The sequence below is a fragment of the Rhipicephalus microplus genome, chromosome 6, assembly GCF_043290135.1.
Source record: "Rhipicephalus microplus isolate Deutch F79 chromosome 6, USDA_Rmic, whole genome shotgun sequence".
Classification (NCBI taxonomy): domain Eukaryota; kingdom Metazoa; phylum Arthropoda; class Arachnida; order Ixodida; family Ixodidae; genus Rhipicephalus; species Rhipicephalus microplus.
In genome coordinates this window covers 129,141,729-129,163,894 of record NC_134705.1, presented here as the reverse complement: position 1 = coordinate 129,163,894, position 22,166 = coordinate 129,141,729, and the positions used below count along the sequence as shown (strand labels likewise).

Genomic DNA, 22,166 nt, shown 5'->3' with positions numbered 1-22,166 from the left:
CGAAGTAAGAAATTCGTAATTTAATGAGGAGTGCAACTGCCTTGCACTTTATATGATATGCAGATAGATATGCTTGTTTTTAACATGAAGTGAGGACGCGTTAGGCGCCCGTTTTGCCTTCATCATGTAGCCACGACATCGAAGATGGATGCTCAGCTCGCTTGTAGCAGTTTATATAATGCTCGTATGCGTGAGAGGTGTGTTGTTTACTTGGTTAAAGCCGCAATAAAATAAATGCATTTAGACACAGTCATCCTGTAGCATGGCACACAAGTCAAGGCAGCGTTGTGACTTAGGCTGATGATATCTTATAAAGACTTGTGTTCGCTTTTTCTGTACGCTGAATCGGCCAAACTTGGTTCAACGTGGCAGCTTACAGTATACTGCCTAGCTGAAACTCCTTACGTTCTGCTTTTCCCAAAACTGAAGGTGTTCTGTGGTCGTGAAAAAGAATGCATTGTCCCTTGTCATGACCAGGACTTGGTGACACTTCCACGTAGCTCCCTCTCTCATCGGTCAAAGCGGTGACTTGCCGTAACTGAATGAGAAATAGCGAGAAACATCATGTCTGACTAAAAAAAGCTAGTTATCAAAAATGACACCTGGTTCTCTACAGCGAAGGCCTGTTTGAACTGTCTGGCAAAGTTAGGGTGTCGTGCTTCAAAGCACGTGCCTTCCCATAGTGTTTATGTTTCAAAACGAAATCCCATGTGTTTGTATGAGTGGTGTTCAGTCTTACTGGCTAGCCACACACTTTACAATGCGATACTGAAATTTTGTTAAAGTGTACCATGGGTGTCTGCTACATATACCTTGGAGTAGTTTTTGATAATTAGTTTATTTCAAGAGATATAATTTTTGTCAACTATTTCCTACTCAGTTACGGCAAGCTGCCACTCCTGCCCCTGAGAGATGGCATCACGTTTAGATGTCCCGAATTCCTGGGTATGCATCCACGCTTTTTTGTGTTTACGAAGCATTTTTCTGTGAGTCAGTGAGCGCTTTGTTTGGAGTGCTGTACTTCAGAAAGATGCAATATTAAAGTGCAGAAAAAAAATTTTTTTCAGTGATTGCTGTTGTGTAAAAGTAAGGTAGTCTGCACTGCAATAGCTTCGTACCATGCAAGTCTCGTACATCCGAGTGTCTGTTCATTTATTGTTGTATTTAAAATTCATATATCTGATCACGAAACGTAATTTTCCAAACAAGTGCTACAATGTAGTGTACTGACAGCTTGTACCTCTTTTGAATGCATTTTATCAAAAGCTTCTTCCAGCTACGTGGATAAAAAAAGTTCTTGAAGCCACTCATCCGCCTAGGTTTCCACAAAACTATTTTGTAAAAAATTATACATTAGTAGTACTCATATACGCAAGAATTTAGTGCGCCTGAAGCTGCTTAAACTTTCTATCTTCTGTATAGAAAAGCACTAAATGCTGCAAAGACTTGTAGGCTAAAGATCAAATTTTTAATGACCATGTGTTGTGATCATGTGCGAACAATCATTTTGTTAAGATATTTCAGTCAATCTATGTGGTGACATGCGAACGATGAATGCTTTTTCTTGCGTCGGAGAGACGAGTTCAGCGGGCGACGGCAAAGCCAACTTGTCCGTAACCAGGACCGTCCCTAGGCCACTCGAGAACAGTGTAGACTCGCCTTAGAAAAACGTGACCAAGGTGCCACGTGACGTCTCCTTTTGGTACTGCCTCGATGAAACCGCTGTAGCAGCGCTTCCCGTTGGGAGTGTCACGCTGCGCCATAGACGAAGAATGGGCAAGGAGAACAAATTGACCAAACACATCGGCTTAGTTCTCAGTATACAAGCACATGTCGATTATGGTGAGGTTTATAGTGATCTATTGACACATAACAATTTCTCTCGGTTCCCTACACTACGTGGAACCTAATAGACAAGTGAACATAATTATCATTATTACCCCAAAAACATATACCGGAGTATTTGTTTTATAAGTTTGAAATTGGTGACCAGACACATAAGGTGCAATTATTCAATAAAAGCTGTTCAGCGAGTAAGCAAAAACGTAGGAAGCTGAAGCGCTCTTCCAGAGTTGACTTGCGCTTTTATTGTTTTTTTTTTTCAGTTCAAAACACGCCTCAGAATGTTCAATATACAAAAAAGGCATTACAAACTGACAAAACTTTTTAAACCTTGGTACAGAACTGGAGACTGGCTGTGCCCAACCACCTTCTACTGACACTAATATGTGCCAAAACTTCTCTTATTTCTTCTCTTTTCAGGCATGAGCAGAGTCACCACAGTGAACCAATGACACTAACCTATTTATTGTTGGTTTTAAGTCCTTGAGGCAAGCCAGGCTAAGACTAGGCTAAGAGGAGCCTGTGTAATTAATGCTGTACCCTCCCCTATGTGTGCCTTTGCAAGTTTTCCCTTTCTTTACGCATTTTAACTTAATATATGAATAGATGCTCGTCCAAATTAGTCCACTCCTAAGCCTTAACGTAGTGCTCCCGATGATTTCTTGCAACTGGTGTTCTCTAATGTGCGCTGATTCGGCACAGTTTGTTGGCCTCCCAGAGCTTGACTTCATTGAAATATAACCACGGAGGACATGATCGAAGCCCAAGGTTCAAGGTCAACAGCCATGTACCGAAACCACTTAACCATAATGGCTGCCCACCAGAGTATTCACAACATGAAGTGCCATGTCACTGACAAGTAACGTGAACATATCAGAACATGTGAGAAGTAAGTGAACATGTCACTGAGAAGTAACCACGAGCCGCACCTACTTAATGTGACGACACCATGACGGCCCACGGTGTCGTCATATTGACGCAAGGTAGGCTGGCCCCTATAGTTGCCGCTAGTCTACCTTGCGTCAATATTAAGTAGGTCCGGATCGCTGTTTTGTTATTGATGTGGGAGCTATGCGGCCTCTTGAGGACCGTTTGGAGCGATCGGTACAGTTTATGAGGCCCTGTGGTGCGGTGAAACATTCATATTTACGCACATCCCTCCTTGAAAAATACGCTGTCGTTGTGCTTTGCTAAATATTGCAATACCTGACCCGAACGTGGCAGCAGTTGTAGGCGCTGCGAGCGCATTCATTCAGCGATAATATAAATGGAGATTTGCGCTCACAATTCCACGAAAGATTATTTTTAAACCTGTTCTGATGGCTTCCAACAAGTTTCACAATTAGCGCATTGATCAGTTCAGTATCAGCACAGTATCAATTCAGGTGAAATATGCATGGATTATTGTTACGGTTTATGTGCACCGTGAAGAAGCAACGGTTCAATGTGCTCGGCTGCTGACTCGAAGGTCACGAGATTGATGCCGTCTGCGGTGGTCACAATACAATGGAGACGAAATCTCAGACGGCCGTGGGCTGTGCGATGTCAGCACACCCTAAACTTTCGCAGTCCTCTACTATGGCCTCCGTCGCGACCATATCATAGTTTTGAGACGCTCAGCGCCCGATAATATTATCGTAACAATTTATATCTATACACGTGTCGGCAGGTCATACGTGTGCGAACTTGATACCCGGTCACGCGGGTATCAAGTAAGCAACAGTAAGAAAGGACAATTGTGTCCTAAGACAACACGCCACCTTTGATTTGATCTTGTAATGATAAGCTGTGTCCAAATCAAAGGCACAGTATAGGCTTGGGAGCATCGCAATCTTGCAGGCTATGAGAAATTCGGGAAGTAATCACAGACCAGGAAAAGCAGAATCACAACAAGATCGCCATGCCATGGGGTCCCCGCCACTTGCATAGTTTCACATGTATGTCTCTCCAAATTACATGGAGTGGCCTCTGATTTCAAAGGAAATAATTGAAGTTTTAAAGTGGTTGCTTGGGCGTGTTGGTAAGACATAGTGAAAAAAAAAACTGCGCGAAAAACAAGAGACCAAGCGAAGAAGTAGCGCTCTGTTTGCGTACTTCTTCGTCTCGTCTCTCGTTTTTCGCACTGTTTTTTTTTTCATTATGAAGTTCCAAACTTTAATGTAGCTGTTTTTCGGGCTGATCATAATAAAGTATTTTTCTCTCAATAACATGTTCGTGCCGTTCAGTCGCTTCCCTCTGGTTGCCGTTCAGTCGCTTCCCTCTGGTTGCGGTAAATCTTCTAGACAACGTACCAAGGCTGCTGTGTTTGGAGAAGTTCCTGAAACACATGTGGCGAAAAGACTATGTGCCTTTGTATCAGGACTGCCTTAACAACAATCGGGTACTACCACCCAAACGGACGGAAACGGCAGACAAGGAAACGTTGCTTACAAAATGTGGCTTCCTTCAATACAGCAATACTTTTAAAAGGTTTATCAGACTTTGAATTACATGCAAGGGTCGCGTACAGTTCGACAAACTTAGCATAGGACACTTCGATTGCTGGGAACTACCTAACTAAAAAGGCCAGAACTGAGCAGAGGAATGCAAGAACAGCCTAAGCATTTGGGGAGACCAGTTCTTTTTCACGCATTCGTAAGCCATTTGCATATCGGCGTTTCTACGTGTAAGCAGTCGCATAGAATTCGATAAGCAAGCACAATCTCATTTGTGATTAACGCAATCAAACTGTTCATTGCTAATAGGTGTGTTCAGTTGCTATATGGTCAAGAATCGAGAGAAGAGCGTAGAGAAATTAAATGTAGCTTGCGCTAGCAGAACAAATGTAGTATACTGTTCGTGTTTCATGTTAATGTTGACGCACTGTTCAAAGAATGAAGAAACAGGTAGACCCGTACCTGTACAATGTAGTGATCTGCATGAAGGACAAATGTTCGATTCCCTATGGTAAATTTGATGTCTTGCAGCTGCCTGATGCTGTCACAGTTGATCATCCACTGCAAAGATTCAATTTTTCGAGTAATGCATGTCACAAAAGTATGAAATAACTTATCTATTGCTTTCATGCATTAAACATGCTGAATTCTATGCTTGAAAAGTGGACTTGCTGCGCAAACGTAAGGAAACATAAAAAAACTAAAAAATTTTTCTGCTTCCTTTCTCGTTTTTCTTGCGCCGCAAGTCTATTTTTCAAGTATGAACCAACTATATAGTCTGCGAATAAGTATTGTTTTCTATAGTCTCTGCTCTCTTTATTTCATAAAAAACATTGTTTAAAGTGGCAAATGTTTAGTGCAAGTGTCGAAATTCACCCTGTATTTGGTGTTATTCTTATATTCTCAGGCTTACGATCCTCAACAAATATTTTAAAGCAGAAGAAACAAGGTTGCCGAAACTGCCTTACCTCTCCACTATCAACTTTCAACGCCCCCATGTCATTGTTAATTCGTTGTATTTCGATGGGTGGTCCTCCTATGTAGGGGTCAGCGGTGGCTGGCCTGGCGATGCATCCCGCGAAGCAGTAGTGACCGTAAGGTCCCATTTGAATTCTGTACGAGGAAGAATCAACAGAGAAGCCAGTGCAACAATCATTAACGAATGAACTAGAGTGGCATGAGAGGTCCTCATTTTCGTAGGGCCAACAAGCAGAATGATCGTGCGTAGGTTCATGAGCATCCTGCTGAACGGCACATAAACTTACAGCCTAATCACCTCATGTTGATATGAGTGGTCAGAATGAAAAACAACTTCGAAATGGCAAGCTAACCAAAGCGTATGAAGTATAGTATTACCTCTTTGATGTTGTCTATTTGTTTAACCTCTCACATACAGGAAAACATGCGGTATACCAAAAATAAGCCAAGCAAACAAGCAATAAGTCTCATTCCTGAAATTAAAGGTATAAAAGCACTTGTTTTGCCGCACCATCAATAGTTTCCAGGTACAAGTGAGTGTTTGTGTGGCGATGCCATATGCACCGTGCTAACGCAAAATTCAGTTGGTCTAAATGGATCAGAAAGGCAGAGAGAAAAACTTTCATTCATGAAGGTCGAAGGGATCGTGCTCCTTGGGCAAAGCCCTTAGCTCGGGGCCCTATTCATTCACCCTTATAGTCCTCCTTGGAGACTGCAGTGACTCAGAAACATAAACTGATTTCAGTCTCACAGTGGATCCGTATAAGGCTACGCAAGACAAACATTTCTACCGTTCGGAAAAAAATCTCCCTGTGGGCATACGGCCCGAAGAACATTCTTTGAAGACCCTGAGAAGTGCCACCTTTTAAGTTGTCATCGTGGGGCAATCCAGGGGGGGGGGGGGAGGGGAGGGGAGCAGTTACACCTAGGCTGCATCGCAGGCTCTCCGGACAGCCCACAGTTGATGTTGATATTCCGAGCTCTTGAGCACTGAACTGTATTCATGCATTGGGAAGTTGTCATCCCAACGTACGAGGCGCACTGCAAAAGCATGTGCTCTAGATCACACGTTCACCCGCAGCTAGGGCACTGCGAGCTGAAGGAACGAAGGAAAATAGTAGGAAAAGAACGGCAGGGAGGTTAAACAGTCTATAGGCAGCCGGTTTGCTACCTTGCGCGGGGGATGGGAGAGATTAAAGATAGAGAGAAGAGACGGAAGAGAGATAAACACAGCACATGAGGCAGCACACGCACGCACACTCAGTAATAGTTCAGTTTTGTCTTTCGTGGTGTGTGACATTGCTGTTACAGCCGCTCGTTCAAGTCCGTGTCGCATAGGAGTTTCAACAGTGCTTTTGTCACCTTCTGTTGCAATGTCTTCTTCTCTCGGGCACTTGAAAGAATAGTGAGTGTCCACAGACATTTGACTCTGTTGAGGCGCGCAAGAACGGACGCCAGTGATTGTTTCTGGATGTCATTACCTGGACACGTTTTTTGCGTTCACTAACACAAATCGCTTAGACGTTGTGTGTGGCGGTGACATGAACATAAATATGCTCAAACAGGAAGCTATAGTACAAAAACTTGATATTTTGCTGAAATCTCATTGCTTTTCAAATATTATCACTGTCCCTACGAGAATCACACAAATGTCTTCGTCCTTGATTGATTTGTTCTTAACAAATACACCGACAGAAAACCTCAAGGCTGGTGTTATTACTGTAGATTTGAGTGATCATTTGCCAATATACATTTGTTGTAGGAAACACTTATGTGACAAAAACAAACCGAACACATGTTTCACCCAGCGTATAAACGAACAAACTCTGAAAATATTTTCGGAGAAGATTTTGAGGGCTTCTTGGACGAATATACTTAAATTGAATGAGCCAAACAAGGCGTACGAAGAATTTTTGAACATACTAAAGCCAATTTATACTGCTTCGTTTCCTCTGATTAAAACAAAGCAGAACAGGAAAGTTCGTAAACTCTGGATCAACGCGGAACTTCGAAAAAGAATACAAGAAAAAAATATGTTATTTAGCCGCTATCTTAAAACGAAGGACCCTAAATTGTTTAAAGAATTCAAGGTTAAACGAAATCGCCTAAATAAAGATCTCAAAAAGGCAAAACAAGAATATTGTAACAATATGTTTAGTTCAGTTTCTGGGTGTTCAGATATAATGTGGAAAAGGCTAAATTCTCTCTTAAATCGCAATGTGTCCACGGGTTCAGTACATAGCATGAATCTTAACGGCGAGGTCATATCAGGAAAACCCTTGGCTGACACTTTCAATAAATATTTTGTAAATGTCGCAGAAAAATGTGATGTGAGTAGTAACCTTGGAAGTGTCCCATTAATCGACAGTACCATTTTTCTTGATCCGACAAGTGAGAATGAAGTGAAAGAATTAGTTTTGAATTTCAAAAACAGTACAGCACCTGATATTGACGGGATACAAGTTCAACCTATAAAGCATGTCATTATATTCCTTCTTCCTTATATAACGCATATATTCAATTTGTGCCTTGGCCGGGCTGTTTTTCCCACTAAAATGCAAGTTGCACGCGTTACCGTCCTCTTCAAGAAAGGCGATAGAAATAACATGTCGAATTATCGGCCTGTGTCCATTCTGCCAGTCCTATCGAAGGCATCAGAAAAACTAATATTAAAACGGCTGACAAATTTTGAAAGGAAGTTTCAGTTGCTTCATGACTCGCAGTATGGTTTCCGCAAAGGCTTCAGTACAGAATCTGCTCTCATGGCACAGAAAGAGTACATTTAAATGTCAGCAATTCGAACAGGGAATTGTGTTAGGGTTGTTCGTAGATTTTACGAAAGTTTTTGACCACATTAACCACAAATTACTTATAGAAAAACTGGAACGGTACGGTATTCGGGGAACGGCGGGATCATTATTACAGTCTTATTTGCAACACCGTAATCAGATTGTTAGCCCGGGTGGTTGCAATTCCGATTCTTTGTCAATCGTTGCAGGAGTTCCACAGGGAAGCATTTTGGGACCTTTCCTCTTCAATATTTACATTAATGATATCGTGAACATCTCCTCTAACGTAAAATTTATAATATATGCAGATGATACGAATATATTTTTAACAGGAAAATCAGTGAACGAATTAATAACACATGCAAATATACTGCTGATTAAATTAGAAAAATGGACAAGAGAAAACGGTCTAAAAATAAATGTTGCAAAGACTAAGGCTATGGTATTTCATGCTAAAAATAAAGCGGTAATTGTAAAACAAACGATCTTTTTAAATTCCACCCCTGTCGAGATAGTCCCTTCTCTTAAAATATTAGGAGTAATATTTCAAGAAACATTATCATGGGATCACCAATTACACTTCTTAGATACGAAGGTCTCTCAGGTAGTCGGCCTTGTGTACCGAAACAAGCACTTGCTTTCTCGGAATATCTTGTTGTTCATTTACAATACCTTATTTTCATCAAAAATCAATTACTGCCAGCTAGTTTGGGCTCTAACTTCTAAAGAAAACATAAACAAACTTCATATGTTGCAAAAAAGGTTTGTACGGGCGGTAGAGAACGTGCCACGTACTTATCATACTCGTTCTTTATTTGAAAAATACAACCTAATGCCAGTAATAAAAATGTATAATTTTCTTCTGTCCAAGAAATATAAGCAAGACATAAAAAAACTCTAACCCGTTTCTAAAGCAGTTGGCAGATTTAATACTCAACCAGCCTAAGTATAATACCCGGAAAAATGAAGTGTGGACTGTTCGAACCTTTAGAACCACATACGGTCTTCAATCATTGGGAAATAAACTTCCAAGGTTACTAAATGAACTTAGGGATAACGAAATTGACTTAGAAAAAATCACCTTTAAGCAACTGCGGAATCATTTCCTCCAGATGTCATGATCACTCGTTTCTGTTACTTGTAATTTTCTAAAGAAAATATTTTTGTACTTTGTTTTTGTTGACGTGTATTTTGTATACTGCTTTGTGTTTTTTTTTCACGATATGTTTTTTGGTGTCTTGTTTGTTTTTTCTGTTTTAGGAAATGAGTGTGCATTTGTGGAGTTGCCAAAGCAATAAATTAGGCATATTCTTTTATGATGCTTTTTCTGTGTTTTGCAAGGCAAATGCGCCTGTATTTCACATTGCGAAATTATTTGTTTATAGCATTATATGTACCAATATGTTACACCTGTACAATGTTGATTGCTCATTTTTGTCGTATACGTGTTTGTATGCTTCGCTCGGATGTATTACGCAAATGCTTCCTTTTTTTAAGGCAAATACGCCAACATTTTTTGCATCTTTTGAAATAGATTTTTTGTCGTTGTTGTTTAAGCATTAGACGTTTCGTTTTATCACACATGTACAGCGATGATTTCTTTCTTGTCATGGACCTGTTTATTTTACGCGTATGATCCCGAATGTTTTTATGAAAGTGTTACCGCTGCTGCGATGTGTTCGGGGAGGGGGAAGGGGGGCCTGCGGCCTTGACAAGCTGGCATCACGCCAGCTTTTTCTGCAGGTCTCCTGCATCATGTATCCTTGATGCGAAATAAAGTCATTATTATTATTATTATTATTATTATTATTATTATTATTATACAACGGACAGTCGCACGGGATGTGGTGTAGTGTCTCTTCGCAACGACAGGCATCGCAGACAGCGATGTCGGCCATTCCTATGACAAATGAATAAGATTTTATATATTCTTATAAGAATAAGCCATAAGCGATGAAGAAGGGTGGCTTCTCTTCAGTTGAGCCCTGTGGGCATGCGGAGAGCCATCAAAGAAGACAGGTGGTGTAGATGATTCGTTTGGGTGGTCTGGTTGCTTGGTGGGTACCATAGTGAAACCGCGGTTTCCCGTGCAAGCCGTCAAAGATTACTGCAGCATCGGTCCGCGAAAGTGGTATGGCTTCTTCTCGTGTTCCTTCAAGAGCTGCCCGTGCGGCAGTATGGGAATGTTCGTGTCTATGACGCCGCAGTGACTTTGCAGCCACTGAAACGTCACATGGTGCCCTTTTTCACGTGAAGTGTGAAGAAGGCATCGAATTTCGAAAACGTGCTCTTCGTACGGTCGGCGACGCAGTGCTGAGAGCACAGATTGTAGGGCAGCCCTAGAATCGCTGAAAATCGACCACTTGTGCGGTGGTTCCCGGTTGACCACACAGAGTGCAGCGCGCAATACAGCTAGTTCCGCTGCTGTAGACGCCGTAGAGTGGTCAGTCCTAAAGCGTATGGTAACAGCTGAAATTTTTTAGGGATCGAAAGGGCTTTAGAGCGAGATTTCAATAAAAATTTGTGTGGAACGTTCAAAGAGTCTTCACCGCGTGGGGGGGGGGGGGGGGGCGTTGTAAAAACTCTTCTCTCCAAATCGAAATGTCCCAGTGGGTGTGCGAACAGATATTCGGAAAGGTTAGTACTCACCAAGGGTCCACTAAATATGAAAAATAAAGTGCTGCGTGAATGCTTAACGAGGCGATAATAATAAAAAATAAAGAGAACCACCTTTTTGGGTGCACTGTCAGTGTGGTTAGCCTTTCCACCGCAACCCAGTGAGCGTGCAGCAAGTGTTGGCCACGCAGTGTACATACACCAGAACTGCTGGCAACTTTCGGAAGAAAGCACCGGTTGTCAATAACAGATAAAGACGTAGATGTGCCGTCCAGATTAACTGAGTGATAAACGAAAGCAACAAGGTTGATCTTCTCTGATGAATTATTTGCACAGAGGTGCTTTAGTTGACTGATTGATATAATAATAATAATAATACCGTTTATTTCTTCGAATAAAACAGTACATGTGACTAGGCCTGCCAAAGCCAATTGGTGGCTTGAGTGGAAGAGCCTGGCAAACAGCAAAAAACGGACGCGTTACAAGATTGCAACTTATGGCCTAGGAGGGATGACAGGACAAAAAACAACGTGCATATAAGATTAGAAACAACAAAGCATATAAGCGATAGTTACAAGCATTATACAATATTTAGGCAATTGACAGTGAAAATGTGTAAAGGAAAAAATAAAGAATTAGAGCAAATGCTTCTTAAGCAAAGTAACACACTGGATAATTGTGCAGCATCATGCTTGCGAATGAGTGTATATGAATTAACACACGATATGCGTTACAATTGTAGACAGATACGCCGTAGCAGTTTCTTTAATTTGTATTTTGTTTTTGTGCGAAAAATGCTGGGGGAAAGTGCATTGAAATAGGTTGGTGCATAATGGGCTCGTATTCTAGTTCCATACTTTGTCGAACACCGCAGCCTCTAGTAACGTACTTTGGGCCTTAAAGAACGAGGAGTAACATACGGAACCAGGAATTCTTTGGACCAGAGATGTTTTAAAACAACCGTTTGAATTAACAGATCATTGAAGTTTGGCATAAACAGCGTTTTGAAAATGTCTTTCTCAGAATTAATGTTCAGGTCATAAGATATATTTTTTTTAAAATCGAACGCAATATTCTGTTTATTCTGTATGTGGGGTTTAAAGTCACAAAGCCACCATATGATAATGATGGACACCGTAGTGGAGTGCTCCGGCGATTTCGAGCCCTTGGGGTTCTTTAACCTGCACCCAAATCCGAGTACACGAGCCTACAGCACTTTCGCCTCTATCGAAAATGCAGCGGCCGATCTCGTGACCTGCGGGTCAGCAGCCGATCACACTACTACACCACTGTGGCGGGGCAAAAGGTGCGTGAGTGGCACTTATTGTGTGTTGAATGGGTTACGAAGTTGTGGCATAATTACAGTATTTATCCTACACCTGCGAACTGAATGTTCACATCGTAGTTATTAGAGATGTAGTAATACACTACTTACCCATCTAGCTGAAAATTCCAGTAAGTACCGAGGGCAGGGAAGAATGTCAGTGGTTCCTCGAACCGCACGCTGTTGGTACCACCAAACAGTGCTTCTCCGTTATCCGTGTCGTCACGACTGAAGAACAAGCCCAGCCGTGGCTCCGCTATGAGGCGCTCGCGCACAAGGGTGCCGAAGAAGGAGAGGGGGCCCTGTTCCAGTCCCAGAACGGCGTTGGATGGGGTGCTCCAGTAGATGTCCTTCTTTCCGTCGAATTTGCCGATCCGCAGGAAGGGCATTCGTGGCAAAATGACACCGGCCACTCGTTGTCGATCCCATGACGCCTTTCCGAGAACGGTGCCATTCCCGAAGGGTGCCGAAGCGACGTCCACGCCGTCAACGTGGGTGAAGGAGGTGCGGGGGTCGTACTTCTCGCGATCACCTACAAGAAGAAAGTATTCATACAGCCGTCAAGATGAGCAGCCGGACCAATTGTGCGAGTGCTCGCAGCTACCTTTGAGGCAATACATAATTTCATATCTCATTGAAAGCAGCATATGTGCCAAAGGCACATGTCTGGTTGAAGTCACGGCTTGTCTATATTCTTTTCGTAATTTTTGACATCGGCATACCACGCTAGGTATACCATTATTGAAACGATACCGCAGTTTAAATCCTTGTGTGAAAAAAGTAGGCGTTTGCTTAAAGTGGAAGTGTGGCCTTAAACTTTGCCTTTGCGAAACGAACGCGATTGCTTTATCGGCCTCCGTTAGCATCGTCTTCCGAATCGCTTGTCATGCATGCTTCGCTTGTCATCAAGCATCTCAACGGTGCCGTGAGGAAGGGAACAACTGTGAGCATGGCAGCGGTCGTTGTGAACTATGCTTTGGCGGAAATTTCAAGTACTATTACGAAGTACTCATTGCATCATAATTCAGTATTTCGTGCTGTAGCAAAGTACTCATTACACCTTTGAAAGGCAGGCGGCACACAAAATACCTCGTTTATGTTGTGGCTATTGAGGATGGACGCGGTGATCCCTTTGTAATAAAGTAGGCAAAACTAAATCAATCAGTATATTGTAACGCTATACAAATACACTGGAGCCTCGTGAGATGAGCGCTTCGGCTACGCATTCATGCAACTTTTAACGCAAGTCCTCGCCTGAAGTATTGCTTGCTACATACTGAAGTATTTTTCATGAAGTCAGTGGTTCGACAAATAATTATCTGGTCGGAAAGATACATAATAAAAAAGAGTGAAAAACACGAATATCAAATATATTGAAAACTTTCTAGAACAGTAAGACACTTTGTATTTCGTATGACAACCTTGCTGATATTTATTTATTTATTTATTTATTTATTTATTTATTTATTTATTTATTTATGAATACTGCAATTACTACTAGGGATTTTCGCAGAGTGGGTTACATGAATTACATGAATGCTCAATATGCAGACGAACAAATTTTCAAAACAGGAAGATAAAAACACACAGAAACAAAGGTGCGCACAAAGCAACTCAAGTTATACAAAAATTCGAACGTTTATGGGGACAGAGCTTAATTGGCATGCCATTCTAAACACTGTTATTGAGGCTAGAGTAAAAGAATGTTAAGTATGGCTGTAGAACATCGGTGTTGCGTAGTTTGTTCCAGTCGTTTATAGTTCGGGGAAAGAATGAATGTTTAAAGCAGTTGTTACTGGTTGCATAGGGTGATATTGCGCGCTCATGCGCTCATGTGTACTGAATCCGATATGTCGTACTGGTGTTAAACCTGTTCCCTTTCGGCGCCTTTTTTTTTTTTTTGATTAGCTTCATTCAACCACTGGCATTACTCGGTGGTAAAGTACTATAATTCCGCGCAAAACGCTGATGTTCGAACGGGATCCGAGCCCTCATGCCTCACGTTTCACTTAATCATTTTTTGTGTTTGTTTACCGACACCAGCAACAATAATTTTCTTAGACCGAAAACTCCCCTGTCTTCGCGTTAAAATGAGCAAGTCTTGCGTTACGAACTCAAAAAATCTGTTAATTATCTTTACGTTTGTTTTTTGGTGTCTGTCATTTATTGCCACCTGTTTCCTCTCCACCAGACGTACATTCGTCGGCCTCTCTATTCACACCTGTGCCACGTATGTAGGCATTGCTATTGCACAAATCAACAGAATAGTTATATAAGCTTGCGAATTCGTTGATATCGCACCCAACCTTCCTTGGAGGTTTCTACCGATTAGATCCAGGGCGGCACGTAAGAACATTTGGGAGGGTGTTCCAATGTATTCTACATAATCTGGTATTGGGCGTGTGTGCCCATGTGTTGCCCAAAGTGTCATGTAAAATTTTCTTTGAAAATATTGCAGGTTTTATTTTAAGCTTTATTTTTCTGTTAGTATAGTGCAATGCACTGTAATAAAAGTGGTAGGGGCCCCTAAATTACAGCACAGTCCACTCACGGCACACTTCCAGATCCTCTTTGCAGTTCGTAGAAAGCACCCAGCTGGCCCCAGCTGTATCGAGCGCTGCTTTAAAGGATTGCCATGGGGAGCCGATGTTCAGGTCACAGTAGTACTGAAGCTGCGTGAGAGATTCGAAATAAACAGTTCGCTGCAGTTCAAATGATATTTCATTTCATTCCCAGCTTTTACAAGTGTTCAAATTGCGATAAAAAGAAAAGAATGGAAAAATCAACGCCGGCTTGGTGTAACAGTTTGCTAACACTTAGAGTTACAAATAAAATTAGAGTTTTACGTATTTTTTTACCACTCTATTGTTGAAGTAACCCGTAATTTTCAATGATCCCGAAGAATGAGGCTGTAACGTTTCCTCACAATGTACGCCAATGTACGTTCACTATACGAACAGTGCCTTTTCTATGTGGTACGAAAGTGCGCCGTTCATGGAAGAGACCATGTCATCTTATCAACGCTCTGTGCAATGTGCGGTGCCATTTTGGTGATAAAGCACTAGAAATTATCATACCGGTTACTCTCAGACGAATACCTGTTCACAGGTTTCAAAGCGTAGGATGTAAAAGGTGTTCAATCCCCCTTACCCCCTTACCCAGTACAGGTAACCAGCCGGTCTGAGAACTGGCTAACCTCCCTGTCCTTCCTCTTACAATCCTTCTCCAGTGAGTGAGCTAATTTTCTGAGTTTACGTGCCAATACGACAGAGAAGACGCAAAAAAAGATATAACTAACAGAGATTTATAATAATATGGGGGGGGGGAGTTTAACGTCCCAAAATCACAATAAGACCATGCGCGACGCCATAGTGGAGGGCTCCGGAAATTTCGTCCAGTTTGTGTCCTTTAACGCCTACTGACATCGCAAAGTACGTGGGCCTCTACCATTTAAATTCCATCGGAACGCGATGGCCGCGGCCTTCATCGAACCCGTGACCTTTGGATCAGCAGCCGAGCACCTTGACCACCACACCGCCACGACGGACTACCAGTGATTTTCTAAAGCTTGTGATTTGGTGACAAAATTTCGACTGCTCGAATACACGCTGCCTTCATATGCACGCACCTGATGCAGTTTTCATTAACACGCTTATCATGAGTTCCTATTCGCGACCATAGAGTGCAAAGTAGAACGGGAACGCCGTGTTTTGGCGCTGTGCGATCGGTAATGTAAGGCTCCCAAACAGTTTCAGAATTATGGCCGTGTATGCTATTTATCACTAGGGCAGAACTTTCATAAAAAATGCAGGGTGAAGCATTTCTTACGAGCTTACGTTGTTGTAATTAGTAAGTGGCACCGTGAATTTCCCGATGCCGGGAATCGCATTCCTTCCGCGGTCGTCGGTTTGACACAAGCAGGACCTGCGTAAAAAGGAAGTGAACTCTTAAAGGGACACTAAAGAGAAACAATGAATTGGTTCGAATTGACAGACTGCACTTTGAGCACTCTGATTTCATGTGTTTCATTATCATAAGTTCGTTGTTAGCGAACAAAATAAGGCTGAGGGTACATAGTATAATTTCGTGCCGAAATCTCCGTTGTGACGTCGGATATCTCCAAATGCATTTTTCATATTTTAGTGTCATTGGCCCTATTGCATTTTCTGAAAGTTCGTATTGTAGGTGTATGGCACCAACCGATGACAACCTACCTAATTTTTCACCGATTAGGAGCTACGTGGAACCCAGTACACGCCGTCAAACTCCATGACGTCCAAGTGTTTGGTGCGGGGAGCTCCAGGTGGCGTCTCTGCCCACTTTTTTTTTATTTTCGCGCGTTTTCTCGTGTACCAATTGTCTTGTCGCTAAAAGAGCTGTATTTTTTGGGATTGTGAAATTATACCTTACTGATAGGCGAAAAATTGTTTTACTCTTTAGTGATCCTTTAAAAATATCCCCGCGGTATCGAAAGGTAGCTCCTTATAAATGCAGCAACCAGAAAGGTCTATCAATTCAGCTGTACTAGCACTCTGTATGTAACTCAAGCCAAGAGACATCACCAAGCCTAATATTTTTGATACTGTTGGATCTTGGGTACAGATGACAGAGTGACAACGGAGCTGGTTCTATGAGCGCATATACGGCGTGGTGGGTCAGAAATGCCGAACAAGGACCAGTTTTCAATGCTTGTCCCGTTTGGGACCACTTGCAAGGCATGGACACAACTCCCCGGATACCACTGTGAAGCACACTCGTTCACTTATTAAGCTTATTCGCCTTTTCGTATACAACTGTATCTTCTGCTATATCAGCTTTTTATTACACTTCCCTGCGCCCTCCTACCACGCAGAGCTGGTCACAGTAAGCGGCCCAATGTTATTCCTTCTGGCTTTGTGCATATATTTACATTTGATACCGCTCTGTATAGAATAATATATGTGACGCTATGCTGAATGGGCGACGTGGCCTGGCTCACACGCCATTTTTATTCTACTCTCACTTCTTCCTCATCTACTTCTCCTAACCATCTCTGCCTTCTTACGTCACAGGATTCCCCCTCCCCCCGAAATAAGGCATGGATTACGAACAAGAAAAAGTAAACAAGGCAAGGTTGAGAAGTCACAAATGTCAAAATTCACAATTGGTTTCATGTCCCAATGGTATTCCGTAATCTCGCGAAACTTCAGAAAAGACTGCGGCAGTCCGGTGAATTGGGGAGTTCTGGTGGGCGAGGTTGGCTGTGGCGTTCTGGAGAAGGTAACCGCGCCTTGCAAAACTGCACTGACCATGACATGACTTGAGCAGCTGCGAGGAACGAACAAGGTTGGAAGTCCTAGGAGCACTTGAAGGTCGAATGTCGTAGGCGCCGAATCCTTTGTCGTACGCGCTGTATTTTGTGTCGCGGCTGAGACAAAATTAGTGCTTGCAGCCTGCGTGTACAAGAACTGAACTTCAAGGAATCATGTCTATGTTCGTGCGTTGTACAAATTATAACGTTCAGTCTCTTTCGTAGTTTTCTGTGGCGTTGGCTCCGTTGTCGTAAACTAATGGGATTGTGTCTGAATCTTTGTGTGGTAGAACTGGTGACTTCTTGTCTTGTTCGGTGTTTCCTGAGGTTTCGGAGCTGTAACCTTAGGCGCAGTCTTGATATTTTGTGCCAAATGCGTTTCTGGTGCCGATTCCTTATGCGAAGTTGCCTCGCTTCTTGAATTCGTTTTAAGAGGCTTACTTTGCATCGTCGTCCTTGTCGGTGTATCTGTTGGAGTGTCTGCGATTCTTGGACTTGCTTTTGCTGGCGTTGCTGATGTTGCTGTGGAACGCATTGCGGTGAGATCCCTTCTTGAGCATCGTGCTGGTTTTCTTGACAACTTGATGTGGTGCCCAGTCGGCAGCTGGTAGCCTGTGGGCTGTTGTCATGCAGTTCGGGCAATGAAGATAATGCTTCAGAGTTCGTAGAAAGTTCTTCGGAAGCTGCTTCTACCCTGTTCACTACGAGACGCTCTTGCGCATTGCAGCGCGTGACGTTCGATGTGTCTGAGCCTTCGGCGTTGCTTCGACTGTCGAGTGTGATGCACCGGACGGCGATGCATGAACCCGTGCGGAAGGAGCATGGCTCGACAGGGTATTTTCCCGGTGTGTCCGCTCGTCTATCGCGAACACGGCGTCTTTATGAGGCAAGCGGTGAGCGTCAGGAGCATTTGAAGAGCCGCGTGACGAAAACCCAGGTGGTGAACCACGTATGCGAGACGAAGCATGAAAGGCATCAGTAGGGTGAGCGACGTCTCGTGTCGTATGTTGGTGCCACGAGTTAGGACATGCCGACTTTCGTGCACAAGAGAGCTGCGCTTGATGGTTGGATTTTTCCCAATATACGCATGGCCTTCTGTAAGTAAACGCATGTGCCACTTCGTCTTTAGGCGCTTGTCGATTCGCGCTGGACTTTCGAATACTTGAGGACTGCTTAGGAAGTTGACGATAGTGTGCAGTTGTCTCTAGATGGTTGGCAATGACTAAGTCTTGGTTATAGTCATTAAAACGGGTAATCATCTCATCTTTGATTTTTTGCCATGACTCGTCGTTCTCGAGTATGTGAATTAGGTAAAATTTGAATGCCTCACCGGTGACGTAGTCACTGAAGTTCGTAACGATCTCCCGTTCCGAGCACGATGCAGCGGTAGCGTGGAGTTCGAACAGGTTGAACCAGTCCTGTATAGGTCCACCGTCCGCTGCTCCGGTGTACTTGGAGATGGGAAGGTCTGTCGATGGTACTGCCATGATGCTGGTAACTGCATGCGCCTGAGATCACCTCTTCTGTGGTCGATATTCAGTTGAGGTGTACTGCCGGTGGCTTCTTGAATGATGTGAGGTTCATGAGCGGTGGCCAGGTCTTCATCCTGTCGACTCGTGTGTGCTACGATAAACGGGCGACGTGGCCTGGCTCATACGCCATGTTTTTTTCTACTCTCACTTCTTCCTCATCTACTTCTCCTAACCATCTCTGCCTTCTTACGTCACAAATACATAACAATTAACGTGATGCATCCCTAGCGATCGTCAGTTTAATGGTAGACATCAGGAAAGAGGAAGGAGGCGGACACGATTGCACCACGTAGCTGTTGTGGCATTAGTTACTCAATTATACTTCAAACTGCCATATTATGTCACTTAATATGTCAGTGCGGCAATCTTTGGGCAGCCGTGAGTAACTGTACCACAGTGGTTGGACTGAAGTCATTATTCACCACACAAACTATATTAAGGACACAAAAAGTATGTGTATTAACTCTCTAAATTTTCAACGCGCACACCTTAATAATACTTCTACTGTGCAATCAAGTGGGAGGATATGAGCACCGATGAAATTTGCGGACATCTGACCTTATAGAAAAAAAAAACATTACAATCTCATTACAGAGTGCCATAGAGATTGATGTATTTATTAAGGAAGTAAATACAGATGAACGCAATCATATTACTAGTGAACACAAACTACATACTGCAAAAAGTAGTGGTCGTCTTTTGTCGTGCTGTCTTTGTATGTAGTGTCAATTGGGTTGATTTACACATGCATTAGGCCGCAAAAATAAACAAAGCAGTAACAACCACAGAACTTGCAGTGACATTGAACGTAAGCACTTTGAAACGATTGCATTTGTGACACGGAATACTGTCACATGTGCAGTGCCTGTTAGTGTTGAAAACGTTCGATACCAACGCAATAAAAGCAATCACTACATGCCTGGTTGCCTCGGAGACGAAGATGCAAAGTACACCTGCAACTGCGCTTGTCAAGTAGTGGCTCACCATCTCTGCAGCCTGTTGCTTCCGTTGCGTGTGCAGAGGCTACGACTGCGCAACGTGTTTACCGATGTTGCTTACTGACCCTTTCGGCTCTTCGTGGTGACGCTGTGCCACGCAAGAAAAGAAGTCGAAAGACGTGCCCTGTTATCCGCGCTCACAGGACAGAGTTTTTTCGCGCTAAACTTGCCCTTTGAGCACGCTGTGAATTGTCAGCTAAGATGAACTCTGGCCAAGCAGCCAGTTTTTCTAGTTGCACAGGTTTGTCGGACGGAGTTCTCACTGCATAAAATATCCGCACATCTATCTGTCAGTCTTTTAGTAAAGTGACCTATTGCCACGATAGTTATTAATATGGATAAATCAGTAAAGATGCATGAGTATATAGAATGATTACTAGAATGAAAAATGTTGTGCGAGTTCCTTCTGGCTTATATAATGATTGCATAGATCAAGTAAAAGTGATAACAGACCAAGTAAATGGTACAGTTTGTAAATGAAAAACAATTGTTTCGAATGAAAATTATCTCTATAAATTGACACACTTGATGTGGAAAAGATAGCCTTTCACAAGTCGTCCAGTCTACCACACATTCTTCATCTGTGTTTATTAGTTCACTTTATCAAATATACTTGAGCAACTGGACCAAAATTCTGCTCTTTGAAAACCGTCAATTCTTTTTGCAGGTTGCCGAGTTACGTAATTATACGCTGTTGCTCATGAATGCAAATAATACCTTCGAACATTTCGTGCTTATACAGAAAATAGCTCATGCAACTGTGGGTACCAAATCCAAGAACCACAATGCATGCACGTTAGGATGCATTTAAAACGACTAAAACCAATAAATACGTAATGCGCTCACCTGAAGATTACCTGACACTCTTTCCTTTCCCCTATTCATCTCTGCTGGTTTGCGTGGTCTAATTTTTTTAGCGCACGCCAACTATCCAAAAAACAAGTTTTATTGAAGTTCACCTGTTTTTGTTCGTTTTAAACAATGAGATGATCGCCTTCAATATTTAATTAATTATGGTAGTCTTCTTGATTTGGCTCTATATAATGTATGAAAAAAACAGCTTGGCAATTTCTGAATACTATTTTTCCAAAATACTGCTGAGTTCCGATGAAAAACACAATAGCTAATTATTGATACTGTTCTGTATTCTTTACAACGAACGTGCATTCCATACTATTCGTAAAAAAACACGTCCGCGAGTAACCTAATCCACGAAAGTTGAGCGTTAATGTCAGCTGTCTAAAATTTATTACCGTGTGCCTATCATCTCCGTTTATCTTCACAGCACAAAAGAGGCACTGCTGCGATGTGCCCGAAATGAAGGAGGCCTTTCTGTCGATGACCTCGAGTAGGCTTTTCTTACGTGTCTGGCACCTTTGGTGGCGAAATCTTATCTGCGCTGCTGAGAAAGAGTCCGCTGTCCTTCTTCGAAGCTTTTTCGACACGTTATCGGCCGCTCAGAGCAACGAAGAGGCTTTAGCTGCCTTACGGAATTTCTTGCTACTTTTCGGGCTCTTGTCGTGGCCTTTTTTACTGGCGCTGCTTGCTACCTACATTGGAGTGATGTTTGCTTCCTAATACGTTTAGGTTCTCTTGCTTCGACAATATATGTATATATATATATATATATATATATATATATATATATATATATATATATATATGTGTGTGTGTGTGTGCGTGCGTGCGTGTGCGTGCGTGTGTGTGTGTGTGTGTGTGTGTGTGTGTGTGTGTGTGTGTGTGTGTGTGTGTGTGTGACGCTACGATGAATGGGAGACGCGGCCTGGCTCATACGCCATGTTTTTTCCATTCTGGCTTTTTCCTCCTCTACTTCTCCTAACCATCTCTGCCTTTTTACGTCACAGGATTCCCCTCCCCCCCCCCCCCCCCGAAAAAAGTCGCGTCAGATGAACAGAAATTAAAAAGTGAACATGCACGGCTTAATAGTGAACACTGTCAAAAAACGGAAGATCGTTCCATGTCCCAGGAAGTTTCCGTACCACTTCACAGGAGAGTGCAGCAGTCCGGTAAGTGTTGTAGTTCTGGTGCGCGAGGCTGACTGTTGCGTACTGGAAAACACGAGTACACCTTGAACGTGGAAACTGCAGATGATGAAACTGGTTGCATACTTGCAAAGAATGAACCTGGTCTGAAGGCTTCGGAGAACCAGCAGCATGATTTGTGTAGGCGTCATGTACTTTGCCTTGATTGGTACACATGCAGTGCTACCCATCTGTGTGTTTGTTGGCCAAGACTGATGCGGTGATTTCTGCGTCCTTCCGCAATACAGGGTGTGGTTTTGCTTCTTCTTCGTCGCTTTGTGTCCTGTTGTCTGAACAGCTTTGATTGTAGACTGAATCTT

The 22,166-nt window shown here is 42.8% G+C and overlaps 1 protein-coding gene across 1 annotated transcript; it reads right to left on the bottom strand.

The window, feature by feature from the left end:
* Nucleotides 1–1,446: 1,446 nt before the first annotated feature.
* Nucleotides 1,447–19,883, bottom strand: LOC142765488 (aspartic protease 4-like). The gene is made up of 7 exons (XM_075866541.1): nt 19,726–19,883; nt 15,821–15,908; nt 14,536–14,656; nt 12,096–12,516; nt 5,246–5,390; nt 4,740–4,838; nt 1,447–1,754 (listed from the first exon to the last, which is right to left on the bottom strand). The coding sequence occupies exons 1-7, from the start codon at nt 19,791–19,793 to the stop codon at nt 1,584–1,586; spliced, it is 1,113 nt and encodes a 370-aa protein (XP_075722656.1). The 5' UTR covers nt 19,794–19,883; the 3' UTR covers nt 1,447–1,583.
* Nucleotides 19,884–22,166: the final 2,283 nt, after the last annotated feature.